This window comes from Pocillopora damicornis, chromosome 8 (assembly GCF_964200805.1).
Source record: "Pocillopora damicornis chromosome 8, jaPocDami1.2, whole genome shotgun sequence".
Lineage (NCBI taxonomy): Eukaryota > Metazoa > Cnidaria > Anthozoa > Scleractinia > Pocilloporidae > Pocillopora > Pocillopora damicornis.
Genome location: NC_142677.1, coordinates 16,764,404 through 16,781,424, shown reverse-complemented (window position 1 = coordinate 16,781,424; position 17,021 = coordinate 16,764,404). Strand labels below are relative to the sequence as shown.

The 17,021-nt window shown below is 37.5% G+C and overlaps 1 protein-coding gene across 2 annotated transcripts; it reads left to right on the top strand.

Moving 5' to 3' along the window:
* The first annotated feature begins 15 nt into the window (after positions 1 to 15).
* On the top strand, positions 16 to 16,999 carry LOC113671981 (uncharacterized). 2 transcript variants are annotated; one of them, XM_027188247.2, is made up of 16 exons: positions 16 to 265; positions 2,155 to 2,358; positions 3,117 to 3,215; positions 3,413 to 3,511; positions 3,696 to 3,794; positions 4,021 to 4,119; positions 4,516 to 4,614; positions 5,121 to 5,219; positions 6,443 to 6,532; positions 7,182 to 7,328; positions 8,268 to 8,459; positions 9,304 to 9,392; positions 12,975 to 13,662; positions 14,427 to 14,946; positions 15,276 to 15,520; positions 16,099 to 16,999. In XM_027188247.2, exons 2-16 carry the CDS (start codon positions 2,242 to 2,244, stop codon positions 16,237 to 16,239), a joined length of 2,823 nt encoding a protein of 940 aa, XP_027044048.2. In that variant the 5' UTR covers positions 16 to 265; positions 2,155 to 2,241; the 3' UTR covers positions 16,240 to 16,999. The 2 variants fall into 2 exon arrangements, with proteins under 2 accessions (XP_027044048.2, XP_089070317.1); XM_089214191.1 differs by lacking the exon at positions 16 to 265 and adding an exon at positions 1,779 to 1,796.
* The last annotated feature ends 22 nt before the right edge of the window (positions 17,000 to 17,021 follow it).

Here is a 17,021-nt window from a genome sequence, read left to right as displayed (position 1 = left end):
TGGTCACGCTACGTTACTTTGATTTTGCGACAAACCTTGTGGTTTCCGCTCTATTTGTCTTGTTCACCTTTGGTGGGCTGTCGAAGTTATCGTCGATTGTGTTTGATAATTTTCACCTATTGTCTGCGTGCAGTGTACTGTACAGTGTGTACTGCACGGGACGTTACGAACGTTTGTGTCTTTTTTATTAATTTTTCGACGAAAGAGAAATGCTCTTTTAGTGCATTACATAGCAAGACAACAAAACACCCTTGGTGTTCGGCCGGTAAGCATGCTTACTTTTGTATGTTTTTCTCTGAGATGTTTACATTGAACGGATTGATTTATGGGAACTTGTTATTACTTGACAACGACTTTCAATCAAATAATGTGGTTAGACTGCATCAATTTATAGTGTCGACAATGAGTTTGTGGACAATTTTCGAATACTCTAGTGACTCTGCCTAATGTTTACACACAGTAAGCTTCACTAGAATTAAACGCAAATAAAGCTCTCGAATCCATTTCTTTGATATTGGAATGTCATAAATGTTAAGCCAGTGCAATTTTTGATCCCGATTTGTTTTATCGCTCAATAACATTATATAATTCGTGCGTTATCCTCAGTACGACCATCTTTAGACTTTCTCTGTGATCTTCTGCGTTGTTTCGTTAATGTTGGTGATACTTGGTGAACACTTAATCGTTTTCGCTTTTGAAAACACGTCATAAACCATGGGCTATTAGCAGTGACAACATTTATACTATTTATTGTTATTTTATATTACCGTAGTAAAAATTTAACGCGTTTGCTTATAGTCCTAAGGGTATGATGGTATGTCTTTGAGAACCTTTCAACGCAATGAGATCAGTTACAAAGAACCATGTTAGAATTTGCTTTTGTCCTCTGGTCATAAATGATCAAGGCAATGTGCTCGCTTTACGATGAATTCCGTTGTGGAATTGAGCAATTGAAGTCAGGTTCATTTGAAAATTTCATTTCACCGATACAAGTACATGTCGGAACTGTTACGAGTACCTTACAGTTTTTTATATCTACCGCCAATTGAAGATAAAATCTTCAAAATTTTATGCATGCGTGAAACTTGACCCAATTGCGGCAAATCGTTCGAATGTTAAATTTATGCTTTGGTGCTTTGTACGATAAGGATATCCATGGTGTGATCGCCAACAGTTTTCCTTCCTTATTATCGTTTCGTATCTTGTAATGAGGCAATGTGGTGTTTAGAAAACTTGTAATCGATTGTGATGATTTAGTGAGTTTACCATTCAGCAACACATACTGTATGAAAATTAGCACCTTTAACTATCAAGTGACATCATATTAAATTGGGCTGTTTAGATAACGAAGCTTTTGCGCATATTGTAACCCAGATTTGTGGGTCAAAATTGGTTAATTTCCTTGTCTCCAGTCTAGTAGTGCTCTGGCAATATATTCTTAAGTACTCTTGAATGTAATTGTTTTGATACTTCGGTCTCTCAAATCTTTCTTTTCCAGTCAAGCACTGTGATCCTATCAGACCTCTTGATAACTCAAACCAGATGCTTCAGACTGAAATCGGGAGATATATTATCTCGTGTAACACTGCAAGTTTTAAGAGATAATTTTAATTCTTTCTTATTATACAAAGTGAGCATGGATTCCGTTCAATGGTTTCTCTGATCAAACGGAGCAAACCTGTGTGCGTGTTATGGTGACTGTTGTGATACACATACAACGCTTTCAGCACACCAATTGGGCGAGAGCACTCCAATCATTCCAAAAAGTGAGGGAAGTTCAAACTCTGTGTAAAAAGGTGAAATTGAGTGCAGAAACTTGAAATTAAATGTTTGTTAATTACATTTAATCAAATTATATCAGGCATTAGTTTGAGTAAACAAATCTCGGTAGTTTTTCAAAAACTTTAAATTGTACTTAAATGGCTACTTGTAAAAATCACATGGGAAACATAACTGTTTGGGCTTTTCAATCCAGGGTAGAAGTTCAGAGATACCGGTATAAATTTCAAGAAAAAATAGGGTCCATCCAATGATTTTTGTTCAACTTTGTCCTTGTTTTATGTTACCAGTATGTCAAAAAGAAAAAGTGTTTGCTTTTGGAGGACAATAGTTAATGACTAATATTAATTTTTGAAAAATGAATCAATTTTGTAGGTGAACAACATTCTGAGACTTTAACTCCATTGGCTGAACTTGTGATGTACTGAATGATTAACATTGCGTGGCTCTAACGTTCTACGAATGTTCAAAAAGAGCAATGCTGGTGATCAACTTCTCATTGCTGTCAAGCTCAATAAAATATCCGAAATCTCACGGCTTGTTGCCCTGGGTGTTGATGTCAATTCCAGAATAGACAAGGTGACAAGATTTTTTGGTTTTTTTTTTGGTATTTTGAAGTATGAGGTAATCAAAGTAGGAGTTTGGATGAGATGCACCCATGAAGGGTCTTACTGTAATCTCATGGTGTCACATTCCATTGGGAAACCCTTCATGTTTAGTCCTTTTATATGTACAACCCAAAGGGCTGGATGCATATCATAGGTGCCACTGAGGCCTTAAAACCCTGAGTCTGTCCAAAACAATTTGACCCCTACCTGTTGTTTAAGACAACAAAGTACATATGGATTGTGGTATATCACCTGATAGTAAAGCCACCTTTCTTATATTCAGACAGTGTTGGATGGCACATCACCAAGTTCACACCCTTTTCAAGGCTTTTTTGCATTAAGACACCCTGATTCAACACCCCAAAACCTATTGTGCAACACAAAACTTCTAAGGCTAAACAAGGGAGTTTTCTTCCTTCCCAACATCTGGTTATGTAATCAGTGTGTAAGACATATGGCTATTACTTACTGCTCTTGATTAAGATTGATCATAGTAGGCTGTAACAATTTCAGTTGTAAATTTGACACAAAAGACATTGTTTCAATCATCAGATTTTTGTGGTTTCTTCACTTAACTTACCTTATGAGACTATCTAAACTCCTATTCAAAGGGAAACTGCTATGATAATTTCATGTGATTGCTGCCTAATATGGACAGAATCATTGCAGTTTTGGATATTATATTTTTCTTTATTTACCATGTTGTACTTTTTATGATTTTTTTTCCAGAATGGTAAGACTGCTCTCCATTATGCTGCTTTCAAAGGCCAGGCAGTAGCTGTGAAGGCCCTTGTAGAGGCAGGAGCTGACCTGGATGTAACAGATGAGGTAGAGGAATCTTGAAATTTATTTCTTGTTTATTCAAGAAGCTTTCTTGAGTGGAAAATTGTACTGTTGTCCACTTGCTCTTGAATACTTTTGACTTTGCACAAAAATCTTGTATACCATAAAATTCCACTTGTTTTTGTGCCTTCATTGAGAAATTCTTTTACATTGGTTTTGATGTCTAAATTTGTATGTGGTAGAATGGAATGACTGCTCTTCATCGTGCCATTATTCATGGCCATACAGATGTTGTCCACATTTTATTAAAGGCTGGTTGCTTGATTGATCAGAAAGATGAGGTAAAGTTAGTTTATGTTTTGTACTGTTCACAGTTCTTGTGTACAAAGATTTAAGTTTAAGTATTTCCTTGTTTTTGTTTCTATATTCTCATTGTATTTTATTGGTTTAGACTTCAGTCATACGTTTTAGAAAAACTCTGTTGATTAATTCGTTTTGGAGGATTTCCATATGATTATTTCTTAGAATGGAAATACAGCTCTTCATGAGGCAGCCTGGAATGGTTATAGTAAATGTGTTGAGCTTTTAGTGGCAGGAAAGTGCAACATAAATATTCATAACCGGGTAAGTCAACAGATTTAGGATTTGTACACTTGAGGATGTTGTTTTCCTTTTATAATACCCTGAGAGATACAAAATGATTCATTTAACTAAACTGAAACCCTGAGTGACCTTGAACAAACCCAATCAGGGTCAGTAACGGCTGGCAATGAGTGTCACCGAGAATCTAAGAATAAGAAATTTCATTAAATTTGTAACATAGATTTTCATTCCTTTTCTCTGCTTTCAGACTGGTTATACCAGTCTACATCTTGCTGCACAAAACTGTCACTGTAAAACTTTGCAAGTTTTATTAGATGGAGGTTGCAATGCACTTGTAAAGAATAATGTAAGTGGTTATTTTGTTCTTGACAAATAATACTTGACTTAGTCATGTTAACAAAAAAGGTTTATATAGTGACAATGTAATACTATACAAATTCTCTGGGACTTTATATCCCTTTAAGACCCTATGTGAATTGAAACTTATCTGACCTTTTCAACGAAGAGAATAAGTGTAAGGACATGATTTTAGAGTGAAAATTAGATTGTGTGTAATGATGGTCCTGAAGTAAAAAGGGCTTCTCTGACTAAATGGTTGTTCGTCATTGACACAAAATCCACCGACTTATTTCTCTAAGTTTGAAGGATAGTATTAAATATCTTATGTTTTGAGCAAACAATTATTTGTGATTTGGGTTTCTTTTTGTTTAATTAGTTCGCTTTGCTCATTTTTCCTTTTTAGTATGGTGACACCCCTCTGCACATTGCGGTTCGCTATGGACACGATGAAGTCTGTAAAGCACTTTTGGCCACTGAGCTCAACATCTCTGAACAAAATAATGTAAATGACAATGTAACCGTCGGTTCTATAACTATGTCATTCAACAAGAGACGATTATTCTTTGTTGGTTCGCCTGCACAGAAAGCGCTGACTAGATGCGAGCGGGAATATTAAGCACGGGATTTAATACGTTTAATGTTGTTCGGTTTGTTGATTTATTTGCTATCTTTTTCCAATTTTCCTTCACTAAAACTCGATATACCTCGCCAGAGGAAAGGAAAAAAGGCCAACTGACCATTCTCCTTCAACACACGTTATCTTGTCTTTTTCGCGCTCTATGTTTCTCCGGCCGACCTCTTGTTCGCCAGCACCCGTTACATTACGTTATTATTTACTGCCAATACCATATGCGTGAATTCCCCCTGAGATAGCTAGTTAGAGTACAATTTTGCTATATTTTTGGAGGGGAATTTCAATTTGTAGAATATTGCATGCGGTGACAGGAAATAGAGGAAGAGGACAATAAGAAATCATTCGTTGTAATTGTAATTCCTTTTTTTAACCAGGATGGTAACACCCCCCTGCATATTGCTGCCAGTATGGGACACGAAAAACTCATCGAAATGTTGCTGAATGCAGGAAGTTCCACTACTGTCAAAAATAATGTAAGCAATTGGAAAACCTGATGATAGTTAGAAATGGTCTCTTGAGGTAAAAATCAGAGGAGAATTGGAGTGGGAGAAGTGACTAAAAGCGATCTAATGAGATTTGAGAGGAGATGTGTTCGATGTAAACGATTTCTTTGAAGAAGAGCGTCGACTGTTCTTCTGAAATGGCTTGCAATGCAACCAGAACTGACGAGATAAAAATTTGCAGCTGAACACTGGCGACAAAAAACGGAACTGTCATTGACAAAGTCTTTCACCTCCTGTAAGCCATTCAGCTACGGCTTACTTTGAACATTTTTATTAGTAATATCGAAAAATAAACTCTGTGTCTAGAATTGGTTCATCTCAGTTTTAAGAAGTATTTCCTTGTCGTTACCGCCGAAGAAAGGGGCTCAAGATGGTTGGTGTTCACAAATCCTTTACAATTTAAATGGGCAAATTTTAGGTAATCCGATTTGATTCATTTCATTTACAGTGATAGGATTTGCCATCGTTATCTTTTTGTTGTTTAATTTCTGACTGTCGCTTTTCTGCCAGCACACATTAAAAGGTGAAATTTGAAGTAAGGAAGGAAGTTTCATTTAAGAGAATATCGTGGAAGCCTTCCGCATTTAACAAGATTTAGTTTCTAACCTTTGCATTTTGTCGCAACTAGATGATAATCGTCTAGTTGATTCTTAATTCACGCTGCTTGTTTGAGGAAGACGTCAGTTCCAAGAATTTTTCTGGAAACACTAGTCATTTCCTCAAATGTCTGTAAGTTTCATTATGCCTTTGAAAATTGTCTTCATTTGACATCATTCCAGTGGTTAATATGATAATTCACCATTGTGTGGTACTTACATTGGAAATCGGTTAACATTAAGTGTCCTGTCCGTGTCACGTCGCCCTTATCTGTATTCTGACAAGCAACACGAGCACTCTTAGAATCTTCTGGTTCGTTTCGGGGTCCAACCCTAAGGAGACACGAGTAAAAATATAATTTTTCAAGTTCTCTGTTTATACTTACTTCAATTTTCTAAAACTAGGTCTCGACACATTACATGGCTGTATCATTTTGCATACTTCCCCTTAAATCTATTCGGATTTTACCCTCGAGGTCAACTTCACACACCTATGGCCATAATCCATTTAATGAGTACACGTTTATAGTCAAACTTATCCCATAGTTATTTATGAATGTAAGCTCACTACGTTTATGTTTTCCTTCTCCTTATAAGGTTGGTGATACTGCTAGGGAGTTAGCCCTTCAAAATGGATTCAAAGCAATTGCCAAGCTATTAGGTCCAACTAAAGGAGACACACGAAGGGTAAGCAACATAGTATAAGTGAACATTCATCGCGTTAAAAGGGTTTTCAAGTGGGAACAGGGCATGTTCACTCTAAGACCGCTTGTAGCCACTGTGAATTATTTCCTAGAAAATTTTATCAAAATAGAAAACGCAAACAATAAGGGTGACGTGCTTATGAGATTTGAAGGCAACATTGTGGTACTTTTTCAACGCGTTGAAATACGCGATACATACAATCTTGATTACAACAAATCTAATATGCATTTTAGATCTTTGAAGAATTCGTAGCCGTCTTCTCTGTAAAGTTAGCTGGCTAAACGACTAATTTTTGATAAATGGCAATCAGTTAACTGTTTGACTCAATCCATCGGGGCTCATTGTGCAATGTTCTGGCTGAAAATCCTTTAACTAGTAGTGGACAACACTTCCATTCTTTGAATTATTTGCGTTACAAACAGCGGTGAATCCGGCGGCTTACCCGATGCGGAAGTTCTAGCAGTGATAGTGGTCGATTAAGCCACAATTACCGGATCTCAGATTTCTAGGAGATACAGACAAACATTGGGCTTGGTTTCTTAGAAAACCATAGTCTGTCACTAAATTAGATAAAAAGGGTTTCCACCCGGGATTAGTTACCAGTGGATTGTTCTATAATTTTCACCTCTAGATGTTGAAAAACGACAGGAAAGAGAAGCGAAGACCACATAGTTTAGATGTGTCTGAACTCTTCAATGGTGTGACAGACTCTACAATTAACACTACTACTTCTCAGCTATGGAGACCAGGATCATTGTCTGAGGGCCGAGACGCCGAGGTGAGTCACAAAAGAGAATTATTGTCTGATGTAGTGCCCTTCATTGGAAAGCAATGTGGTCCTCCCTTTTTTTAGTTGCTTTGTTGAATATTTTTGTTTTCTTTCAACACTCAGATATCTTTTAAAAATAAGCAAAATATCCAGAATGCAAAACTGGCAACAATCTACTGAGGGTTAGGGTTAGTCTGTTGATCAGATCAGAGACACAGAGGTCGCGTTTTTAAAAAAATTGACCGTCTCCTTCCTTACAGAGTTTTATGTCTTGAAGCTGATTCACACGTGTCACGCAAATGTAAGGAGGGTCGAGTGAAATTACTTCAACGTTGGTTAACGGTCCAAACGCAGAGAGAAAAGTAGTTTTGTAATATTCTTGTGCTCTCATTTTCACTTGCATTTCTTACGATTTTACCGTAATTTTAGAGCCCCATGACTGAAACCGTCATCATATGCTTATTACTTATTTAGCCCATTTAGTTTTCTTAAAAAAAAAGTTTCGAAGTTATAGCTGAATAATTGCGGTTCGTTCACGTTTCTCGAGGATAACTGTTTGGCCAACGCCAAATTAATCTACTTATTATAAGGACGGGACAGTTTTACCGGAAACTAAAACACTTGTTGAGTCAGTACTACCAGTACATCCGGGATCCGAGTAAGGTATTCCCGCATTTCTAAAACTTTGCTGAATGAACTTTGTTTTTTCGTCGTTTGAAATGATTTGTATTGATAAGCTTGTCAATCTCTATAATGTATATAAATTTTTCATATAATAAAAAGAAAATTAGACGTTAGTTCGAAGATATGAATTATATGTTCTCGTGGCAAGAGAAAACCTCACTCGTTCCCTGTGCTCACTTGTTAGTTTGTTCTGCTGCTGGAACGAAAATTTCATATCTTCTCGCAACCTTGTAATATCCTATATTTATCATTTGCTTCCTACAGAAAGAAGAACGTAAACAAGACTTTTCGAGTCGATTTTCATGGGGCAAGAAGAAAAAAGAGGAGAGAAAATCCAAAATTCTCACCATTAAGTACGACGAGATGTGTTCCATTGAACGAGATTTCGTCAAGAAGCGGAAAGCATCCTTGAAAAAATCGCGTAAGACTCGTTCAAGGAGTAGCTTAAAATCACAGGTATGAGGTCTCTCTAGTCTTTTCCTCGCCAAAGATTTTCCTGTCTACTGTTTTTTAAATCTTCTTAAACAAAAGACTTCGAAACTAGATTTAAATGTGGTTCAGTTCAATAAGGCTTGCTGTTTGAAACGAGAGTTTACAAGCGTGTCAACGGCGGGAAAAGTCATGTGACCAATTCACGATGGGTTTTTCTTGTTTAACCTGATCGGTAGAAAATAATTTTTTGCAATGACTGGAAAGTCAGGACACATTCTATTACATTGGTTTTTGTTTTTTTTTTTTTGGTCATTTTGTTTTTTCATTTTTTTCTGTTTTAAAAATGTTCCCAACTATTTCGTTGGATTTTGTAGTAAACTATTACAAATTAATGTTTGTGTTGATCTGCTGATTGCAAGTTAAGACAGCAAATGTCAAAAACTTCGCGGGAATTAACTTTTCCGGTTGATTTAAGGCACTTTAGGATAATATGAAATGATAAGAATCTTGAAGTTCCTAGCTTAACTTACGATTTTGTACGATATGGTTGCCGTCAATAATAACTGGTTGACATGGCATGGAGCTCTTGAAATAGAAATCACTTGTAATGCAAATCCGGCAATCAATCATACCTCAGACAATTCATGGACAGCACCTTTGAACCTTCTTAAATGACTTACTTATTTGATTGACATCCTTTTCATAAAGTACTTCATTGTTTTGTGAGGTTTGACCTTCACAGCTCTCGTTATAATTTAAATAGGCAAACAGGTGGCAGGCAATAAATTAGTGCTGGTTTGAGTCTTTTCCAGTATTTTACAAGGAGAAATAATCATTATTTTTTCTTTCTTTTTCCTTATCATTGTAGGAAGAAGCTCGCTCTGACCCAGGCCTTCATCATGGACGACGGGAATCAAAGAGGTTGCATTCCCGGGGTAAAGAGGAGAAAGCTGAAAGGTTGGTATAGAGGGGATACCATATAACCTCGATTTAGTGGGAATCAGTGGTTTAACTCCTGGAAAATTAACAAACACTGTCCAATTCTGAATTTGTTTGGTTTGTTTCGTCAAGTTTCCGGCCAATCAAAAGACCAGCAACTACACGTGCAACTGTGAATCATAAATTTCTCGTTTCCAGGCGCTTAAGTACGAAAAGAACAGCTGCGTTAGCATTTTTGGTTTCGCCAAAGGACAGATGTGAAATAAAGACTGTGGAAAGGATTTTACATCTCACTGTAAAAATCCATTTCGAATCAAATACACGTGGATTTTCTTGATAAATAATCAATTTACTTAACTGTATTACTGAAAACAGGAAATTGGAGTTTTACCGCAAACGCCTAAAACATCTATTTGGGTTACAGACTAGATTCTTGAAAGATACCGCGACTTGCCTGAGGGGTCGGTTTTTTCCGGCTTATTATAGAATGATCACAGTCTTGTGGAATAAAAAAATTATACGAGGTTCGGATGAGCGAGGACGAAAAGAAATAGCGTGACCAGCGAAGACAGAAACTTTCATTTTTATTTCCAAGACGTCAACAATTGAATGAACTGTTTGCTCTAAAATTTACAAGGGATTAAGTCTTCAGAGAATCGTGGCTTCCGTTGATGGTTGAATGATTATACTGCTTCCGATTTTAAATGCTCTGAAATCGTTTCTGAAAGCTTTTCCTTTGTTTTGTTCAAATGCAAATTGTAGCTTTGAGTTCCTGTCAATTTGAGAGCTTTTCTCATGAAAACCATTGAAAGCCTGCATAACAAGGAGTTGACTAGTTTTGGGGTTTTATTTAATTAAATGAACCCTAATAAGATGTTAAAAATGTGTTAACAACTCTGCCTTTAATACCACAGAGTGAGATATGGATTAATTGACTGTGAGTCAGCATCTGACCCAGTTAATTCAACTTCGGGTTGAAAACTATGACAATGTAAATTCAGTCACACAAGCTGCCAGTTTGTGTTAGGGAATGTTATAACCGCGTTATTAGCATTTGTGCGAGCTGAACGTCATGGCCATTGTGAGTATATTTACTGGAAGCTTTGTGGGCGGTCCTTTGTCGAGATGTTGAAATTGTTCCTTCGTGTGTGAAGTCGTTTCATTTGAATTCACACGACAAACACTTTAGGAGAACAAGGTGTCGCACTTGTCAGCCATTTTCACTAGCGCTCAGTAGAACACGTTCTTCAAGCGTCGACCAGCGCTCAGTTCTTTGTCGACAGTTAAGTTTATAAACTCTATCGACAATTTCAAGGTTTACTGGATGTCTAGAGGAGGACTAAGTCCTTGGATATGTGCGCTGAGCAGGTTAGACGATAAGTTCTTGGTGACGGAACGTAATGTTATAGGGTTGCCATCGCATCTTTCCTTTTAAAACAAAGTTATTAGGTTTTTCTGGGTAGCCAGTTAGGTTATATACGCTGTTTATGTCAGCTTTACCTTTCAGGGAGTCCCTTAAGCACAAATTGTTGTTGTGTAAGCATAATTCGTTTTCATGTGGAAACGAGGTTAGCCCTACTCTTCGTTGCGTGTTTCAGCCAGTGTTTTTCACAGGTCGAAGGAAGGTGGTGTTCACTAGAGACCGATGTGTAGTAAATCCATTAAACTTCACTTGAATTCACTAGCGTAGAACAATTCATCGCTTAGATAATTGCATTCGACAATCGCCTGTTTGCAAACTAAACACAGTAGAAATCAACACTACACGATTTCACAGTACATTGCTTTCACAAGAGTCAGAAACGTCTCCGATATTGAGAATGCCATCCAAGATAAGCAGTTGATCTTAAAGGCACTTAAATCAATGAAGTTTACCTAGAGCTTTTTCTAAGATAGGCAAGGTGTTTTCAAAAATTCTTAATTACAAAATCGTCTAAGTTTATTAATGACGAATCATGTGGTAACAAGAATTGTAAGGGACTCATTTTCTAAACGCGAAATTTACATGGGCAATAGTTCCAATCAATTGCCGCTTATGAAAATCTTGATTTTATCTGAATTTTTTTCACGGTTGAACCAACTAGTACAATTTAGACAAAAATGTTGTCTGGATTGCAATTAATGAGGTTGAGTTTCTTACGGCTCCGTGTAGTGAAGTGTCATCAGAAATAATTTTGGTACTTAAAAGATGTATAACTGATATTATGGTTTTATTAACTGCAAGAAAAGAAAAATTGAGTGTTGGAAAGGTTTGGTAAACAATATGACCTTTTGCCTGAGGCTAAACTGCCTACATGTAAACGAAGAAAGAAATTCTGTCTCTGTCCTTCATCAGGCGAGGTACAATTGTTATAACGTATGTAAAAGCATAGACGATGCTTTGGACTGTTATTACAAACTGGCTTTGTTGGCTGCTGTAAGAATTTGCTAGAACAACTTTTGAAAGAGTGGCATTCTTGTGACTGAAGATAACACTGCCTCAATAGGTGTTCTGATTAATATTTTTTTTAATAAACAAATTCATTAACACAAAGAAAGAATATTCTTTAAATATATGTAAAGCTAATTTTCTTGCCCTTGGAAATTTGCAAACGATCACTAGCGAAAAACATTACTCGTTCTTGACTTCCGTATGGAATAAGATTTTCCCTAATCGAATGTTCTCAGAGGAATGAACGTTATCTTTGAATGGGAATATGATGAATTTGGAAATGATAAATCATTTTAGCGTTATCTTAGTAATATCAAGAGAATATATAGTTTATATTCTCTTGGTAATATCTTGTAATAAAAGTCTCTTTTTCTCCTGTTTTCATCAGAAAATAGTTGTGTCTCGAAAAAGGCTCTCTTATGCTATTTTCACTCACAGAAAAGATCCTCAGTCGATGGCATTTACGTTACTTGGAGGGTTCATTTTGTAGGAGTAGTTGGGCATCAGTTTGATAAATCTTTCCTGACCAAAGTCTAAGCCAAGAAACTTTTTAGTGATATGTCGTGTTTAACACAGCTATTTAAATTTAACACGCGATTTAATACTTTCCGCCAAGTTTCAAAACAGTTGCAATAAAATTTGAAAATGACGAACGATAGAAAAATGTAAAAGGAATGTTAGTGCTTCGTATGTTTTTTCGAAAGCTTCCATGTCAATATTTTGTCTTGGATTTTTGTTCTCTAAGCCAACAGATTTCATAACACAGACTCGTGTATTTTGTTTATGGTTTTCGTTTTGGTTCATTTAAGTTCTTTCAAAACAAGAGCAGGTTTGTAGCAGAAAGCCCAGTTTCCGCCGATATGTTTGGACGCGAGCGAATGGGACGAATAAAGGTCGGCACACATGGGAGGTTGTTAACTTTACGTGGAATTTTGTCTTCTCTCAACTCCTTCACAGTGACTTATATGAATGATCTATTTACCATTTCTTTTACATTGTCAACAAATTACCAGTGGATAGGAGACGAGAATGAATTGATAGCTTAATGGGGATGATGCCTAAGCCTAGAAATTCTAAGAACTAACATTTTAAGAAATGTACATTAGATAATAACGAGATTATTTGGAGATCTTAGTGGAAGGATTAAACGTGTTCTCTCTTTCCGAAAGCGCTCCAAGCAGAGACGATTTAGAGGAGAGCCTTTCCCAGAAGAAGACCAAAAAGGAAAAAGGTTTTTTCTCCTTGTTCAGGAGCGCAAGTGACCCAGACTTGAAAAACGCTTTATTCTGTACAAAACCTAAAGAGAAATTCCCACCCTCCGGAGGGGAGGTGATGGGGAATGGTGTACATAAAGTGAAAAAAGAGTCAAAAGAAAAAGAAGAGCAAGAAGAGACCAGAGAAAAGAAAGATAAAAGAAAAAAGGATAAGAAAGATAAAAAAGGTCACGAGGAAGAAAGGGAAAAATGGGAAAAGAAAGAAAAACGGAAAGATAAAGAAAAAGAAAAGAAATATTCACGTCGTGACGAAAAAGATGGAAGTGAATCGGACTGCAGTATTTGTCAGGAAAAACGGAGAAAATCCCGAGAAAAGAGACGCAGCGAGGAAGTGAAACACAAAGAACGCAGATCTAAATCGGAACCAAGACGGGAAAGAGATCGGAGGGACGTAGACTCAGATGAAAAAGACTTTAAGACACATGTAGACAAAGACGATGGAGACAGAGAACATAGGAAAAAGAAACATCACAGAGAAAAAGAGAAGGAGAAAGATAGAGCCAGACGGGACAAGAGTCACAAAAGAAAAACCGACGAACACGGGAGGAGTAACGAGCGAAAAGAGGTTGTGCACCGTATGGGGGTAAGTAGTGATTTGGTGAAAAGATGTGGGAAGGGTATGATGGGAACAAAATTGACCTTCCCCTTCCACGCCTCCAGTCACTTGGCTCTAGGCTCGGTCCTCACTACCTTCATCAGTTTTCTCTGTTTTCCTAATTTTACTGGTGTAACTATCAGATCATAGAAAGCGATAGATAATCAAAGAACTATTGAATTTGAATGCAAACTCCAGTGGAACCTGTGTTTCGGCTCTCTTTCTAATCAGTGACAGTCCTGGGAACGTTCATCTAATGAAGGTCTACTTAGGTGATTGTGTAAATCAGTTGATCATGATAAAGTAGGGTGTGTTGTGGGTGGAACTCTTTTCTAATTTAATATTTCTAAGAAAAATGTCAAAAAGAAGTGCATAGTCTGTCCTAGTACTTGCAGCCTGTTCAGCACTCTCAAACTATTATTGCCACACGATAGGTGAACGACGTTAGGAATTAGATCCACGTGTAGACCACCATTAAAAATCACAAACGGGTTTCGCTGTGAATATTATTTGCTCGATCTAGAAATGTAACGACGAGCTACTTCCTTTGGTGTTGCCGGTGCCACACTCTTGGTCAGTGAAAACAAGCGAAAAATCCATAGGGGCGTGGGAAGAATACCGGGGTTCAGGCAAAGAAACACCACTGTTTATTTTTCGCAGGCTCTTTCTCTCACCCCCACTGATTGAAGGCTTGGTATATGCTAACTTTCTGTGATGCAAGCTTGATAAACTTGATGCCTTCTGCTCGTTAGGCTGACTTTGAAACTACACCTTGTAACCAAAGTCACTGCAGCACGTGTCAGACGCAGCTGAGCCGTCTTGAGGCGTGGCAAGAGCGGTGTACTGCAGAAATCGACTCCGCTCGGCGAAGACTCGAACACAGATTGCAACGGCTTGAAAACAGACTCACGGAACAGTTAAAAGAAGAGAAAAAATTACAAGAGAAAGGGAGTAGGAGTAAAAAACATGAACGCACCACGGACAGTCGCTTAGTTAGTAAAAGCCTAAAAGATAGCAGCAATAACATACGAGAAGAAATGCGCGGTGTAATCAAAGGAGGTTTGAGTAAACTGGAATTAAGACTTGGGCAGATTTCTGCGGGGTACAATATGCCTTTTATCGATCAAAACGAACGATGTAATCCTGAATTAGGAAAGAACTGTGCTACTGATCGAGGGATCCGTCGTTTGCGAAGTATGAGTTCCCCTCACCTTGGGAGGAGTCCGTGTGAAGACTGCATGCACCACTTGGAAAACAGTGGAGGGATGTCCCGTAAGTACATTTAACAAGTAGCACAAGTGTAGTATACGGAGTATTAAATTCACCTTAATTCAAACCTTACCAAAATGACATTTTATCTACTGTAAAGCATGCTAGGATGTTTGATGGGTTTTGACATTTTACAGGATTTGCGGGTAAACTTCGATCCGCTGGTAAAAAAAAAAAAAAAAAAAAAAACCGCCAAAATTCACTAAATGTAGTGCCTGATAGACGACATTCCGCAAAGTACGCGAAACATTCATGCTGTACGGTGTTGCCGTTGTCCGATTACAACTCTTTTTTTATTTATGAAGTCCTTTTTGTTTGTTTTGTTTTTGTAGCACCTTTTTCGCAGTTGGCTTCAAGTGGAACTTGCTCAAGTTCTCGTACACAGATCAGTGACACCGGGTCCGTGGAAACAGTCATCGAAGCTAGACCTGTTGGCAACAGAGCCGGCCTTCACTCTTCGGGGACAATCATAGAAGCAAAACCTGTTGCAGAAGTGTTAGACACAGTGATTGAGGCGCAACCAGTGATTGAAGACGAAAATTCTCCTAAAGTGCACGAGACTTTAGCTGCTACACAGGTGCGCGGATTTTTTAAAGCTCTTTTCATCATCGCCTACTTACGATGAAAAATAGGAAGGAACGAATGCAGGTTTCAACACAATATTTGATAGGAATTTACCCATCCATACCCAAATTACTTAGTTATACTTGCCAAGAAATCACTCCCTCTTACTTTAAACATTCATCAGGTTTTTGAGTGTGGTAAGACCGGGTGTATGCGTTAGTTACTGTGGAGAATAAGTTTTGAACCGCGACATCTTTTTAAGGGTGCATGTCTTTACCATTCGAGTAAAGTGCTGCATGTAATTTTGCATCTTTAAAATTTCAGATATCACATCAAATTTGGGTCGTTATGTTTCCTCGAATACGAAGAGATTTTATTAAATTCGCAGCTTTCTGAGTGGTCTGGAACACTCACACTATGCCTTCCGCGAAACTGATACAAAGTCACACCTCTCGCGACTTTTCCACCTGCACTTTCCCGCGTATTAGGTCGGTTACGCGTATTTATTACTCTGCTGGTTCCTTATTGGCTCCTTGTGATGTTGACCTTTTTTCTGATTAGTCGATGCTGATTCCACTGTCATTTCCATAGGTGCACCACCAGCGTCAAATGCAAGAGGTGGAGAATTGGTGGCGAGCCAAGGCAGAGGAGGAACAGGGAGTTCTGTACGCCAGGATCTGTGAACTCGAACAAATGCTGATGATGTCTCGTGGGGGTGACTGCTTTGTATGACCGATGTAGTGATGCTGTGACCCCTTTTAGCGATAGCAATCTTAACCCTTTACACCCTACAATCAGTATGCATATTCTCCATACTGCTCTTCAAACATTTCCTAGGGTACAGACAAGGAGAATTTGTTTACTAATCAAAAGCTTCTTTCGATGATGATCATTTCCTTTATTCTCATGACCTTAACGTGTTATTCAGAGGTGATATTGTAGGAAGAAAGTTGATGCTAGTCACTCGTAGAGTTTTAAGGGTTAAGAATCGACTTAACGTTCAGTTTGCGTCGAAGGTTACCACGTAACGTGACGTAAATTATTGGATTATTAAATTGTATTATCCTTAGATTCGAACTGAATTATTCGAACAGTTTTGAAATTCATGAGAGAACTTCTACAAAGCTTTATTTCCAAGTGTGTTGGCGGGGATAACTTAAAATTATGTGGCTTGAAAAACAAATGGTACGTCGACTAGTTTTTTTAAAAGATTTTCAGGATAATGGAATTTGTGACCAAAACAAAAAAAATAACAAAAGGCCTGGAACAAAACTGAGATGTACAGTATTATTATTTTGTTGATTGTTTGTTGCCTTGTAAAAAAATATTTGCCATGGTCCATTTTTTAGGACCTCGTGAACAAAGAACGTGATATCTTCAAAGGTATATTTAATATACTATTCTCTACCTTTATTGTGTATTTTATATATATGTAAAACATGAAGTGAACAGTTCGTGTAAAAATAAAGTATTGGTTTCACTTTCCATGAAAGGTATTTCGTGTAACTTTGAGG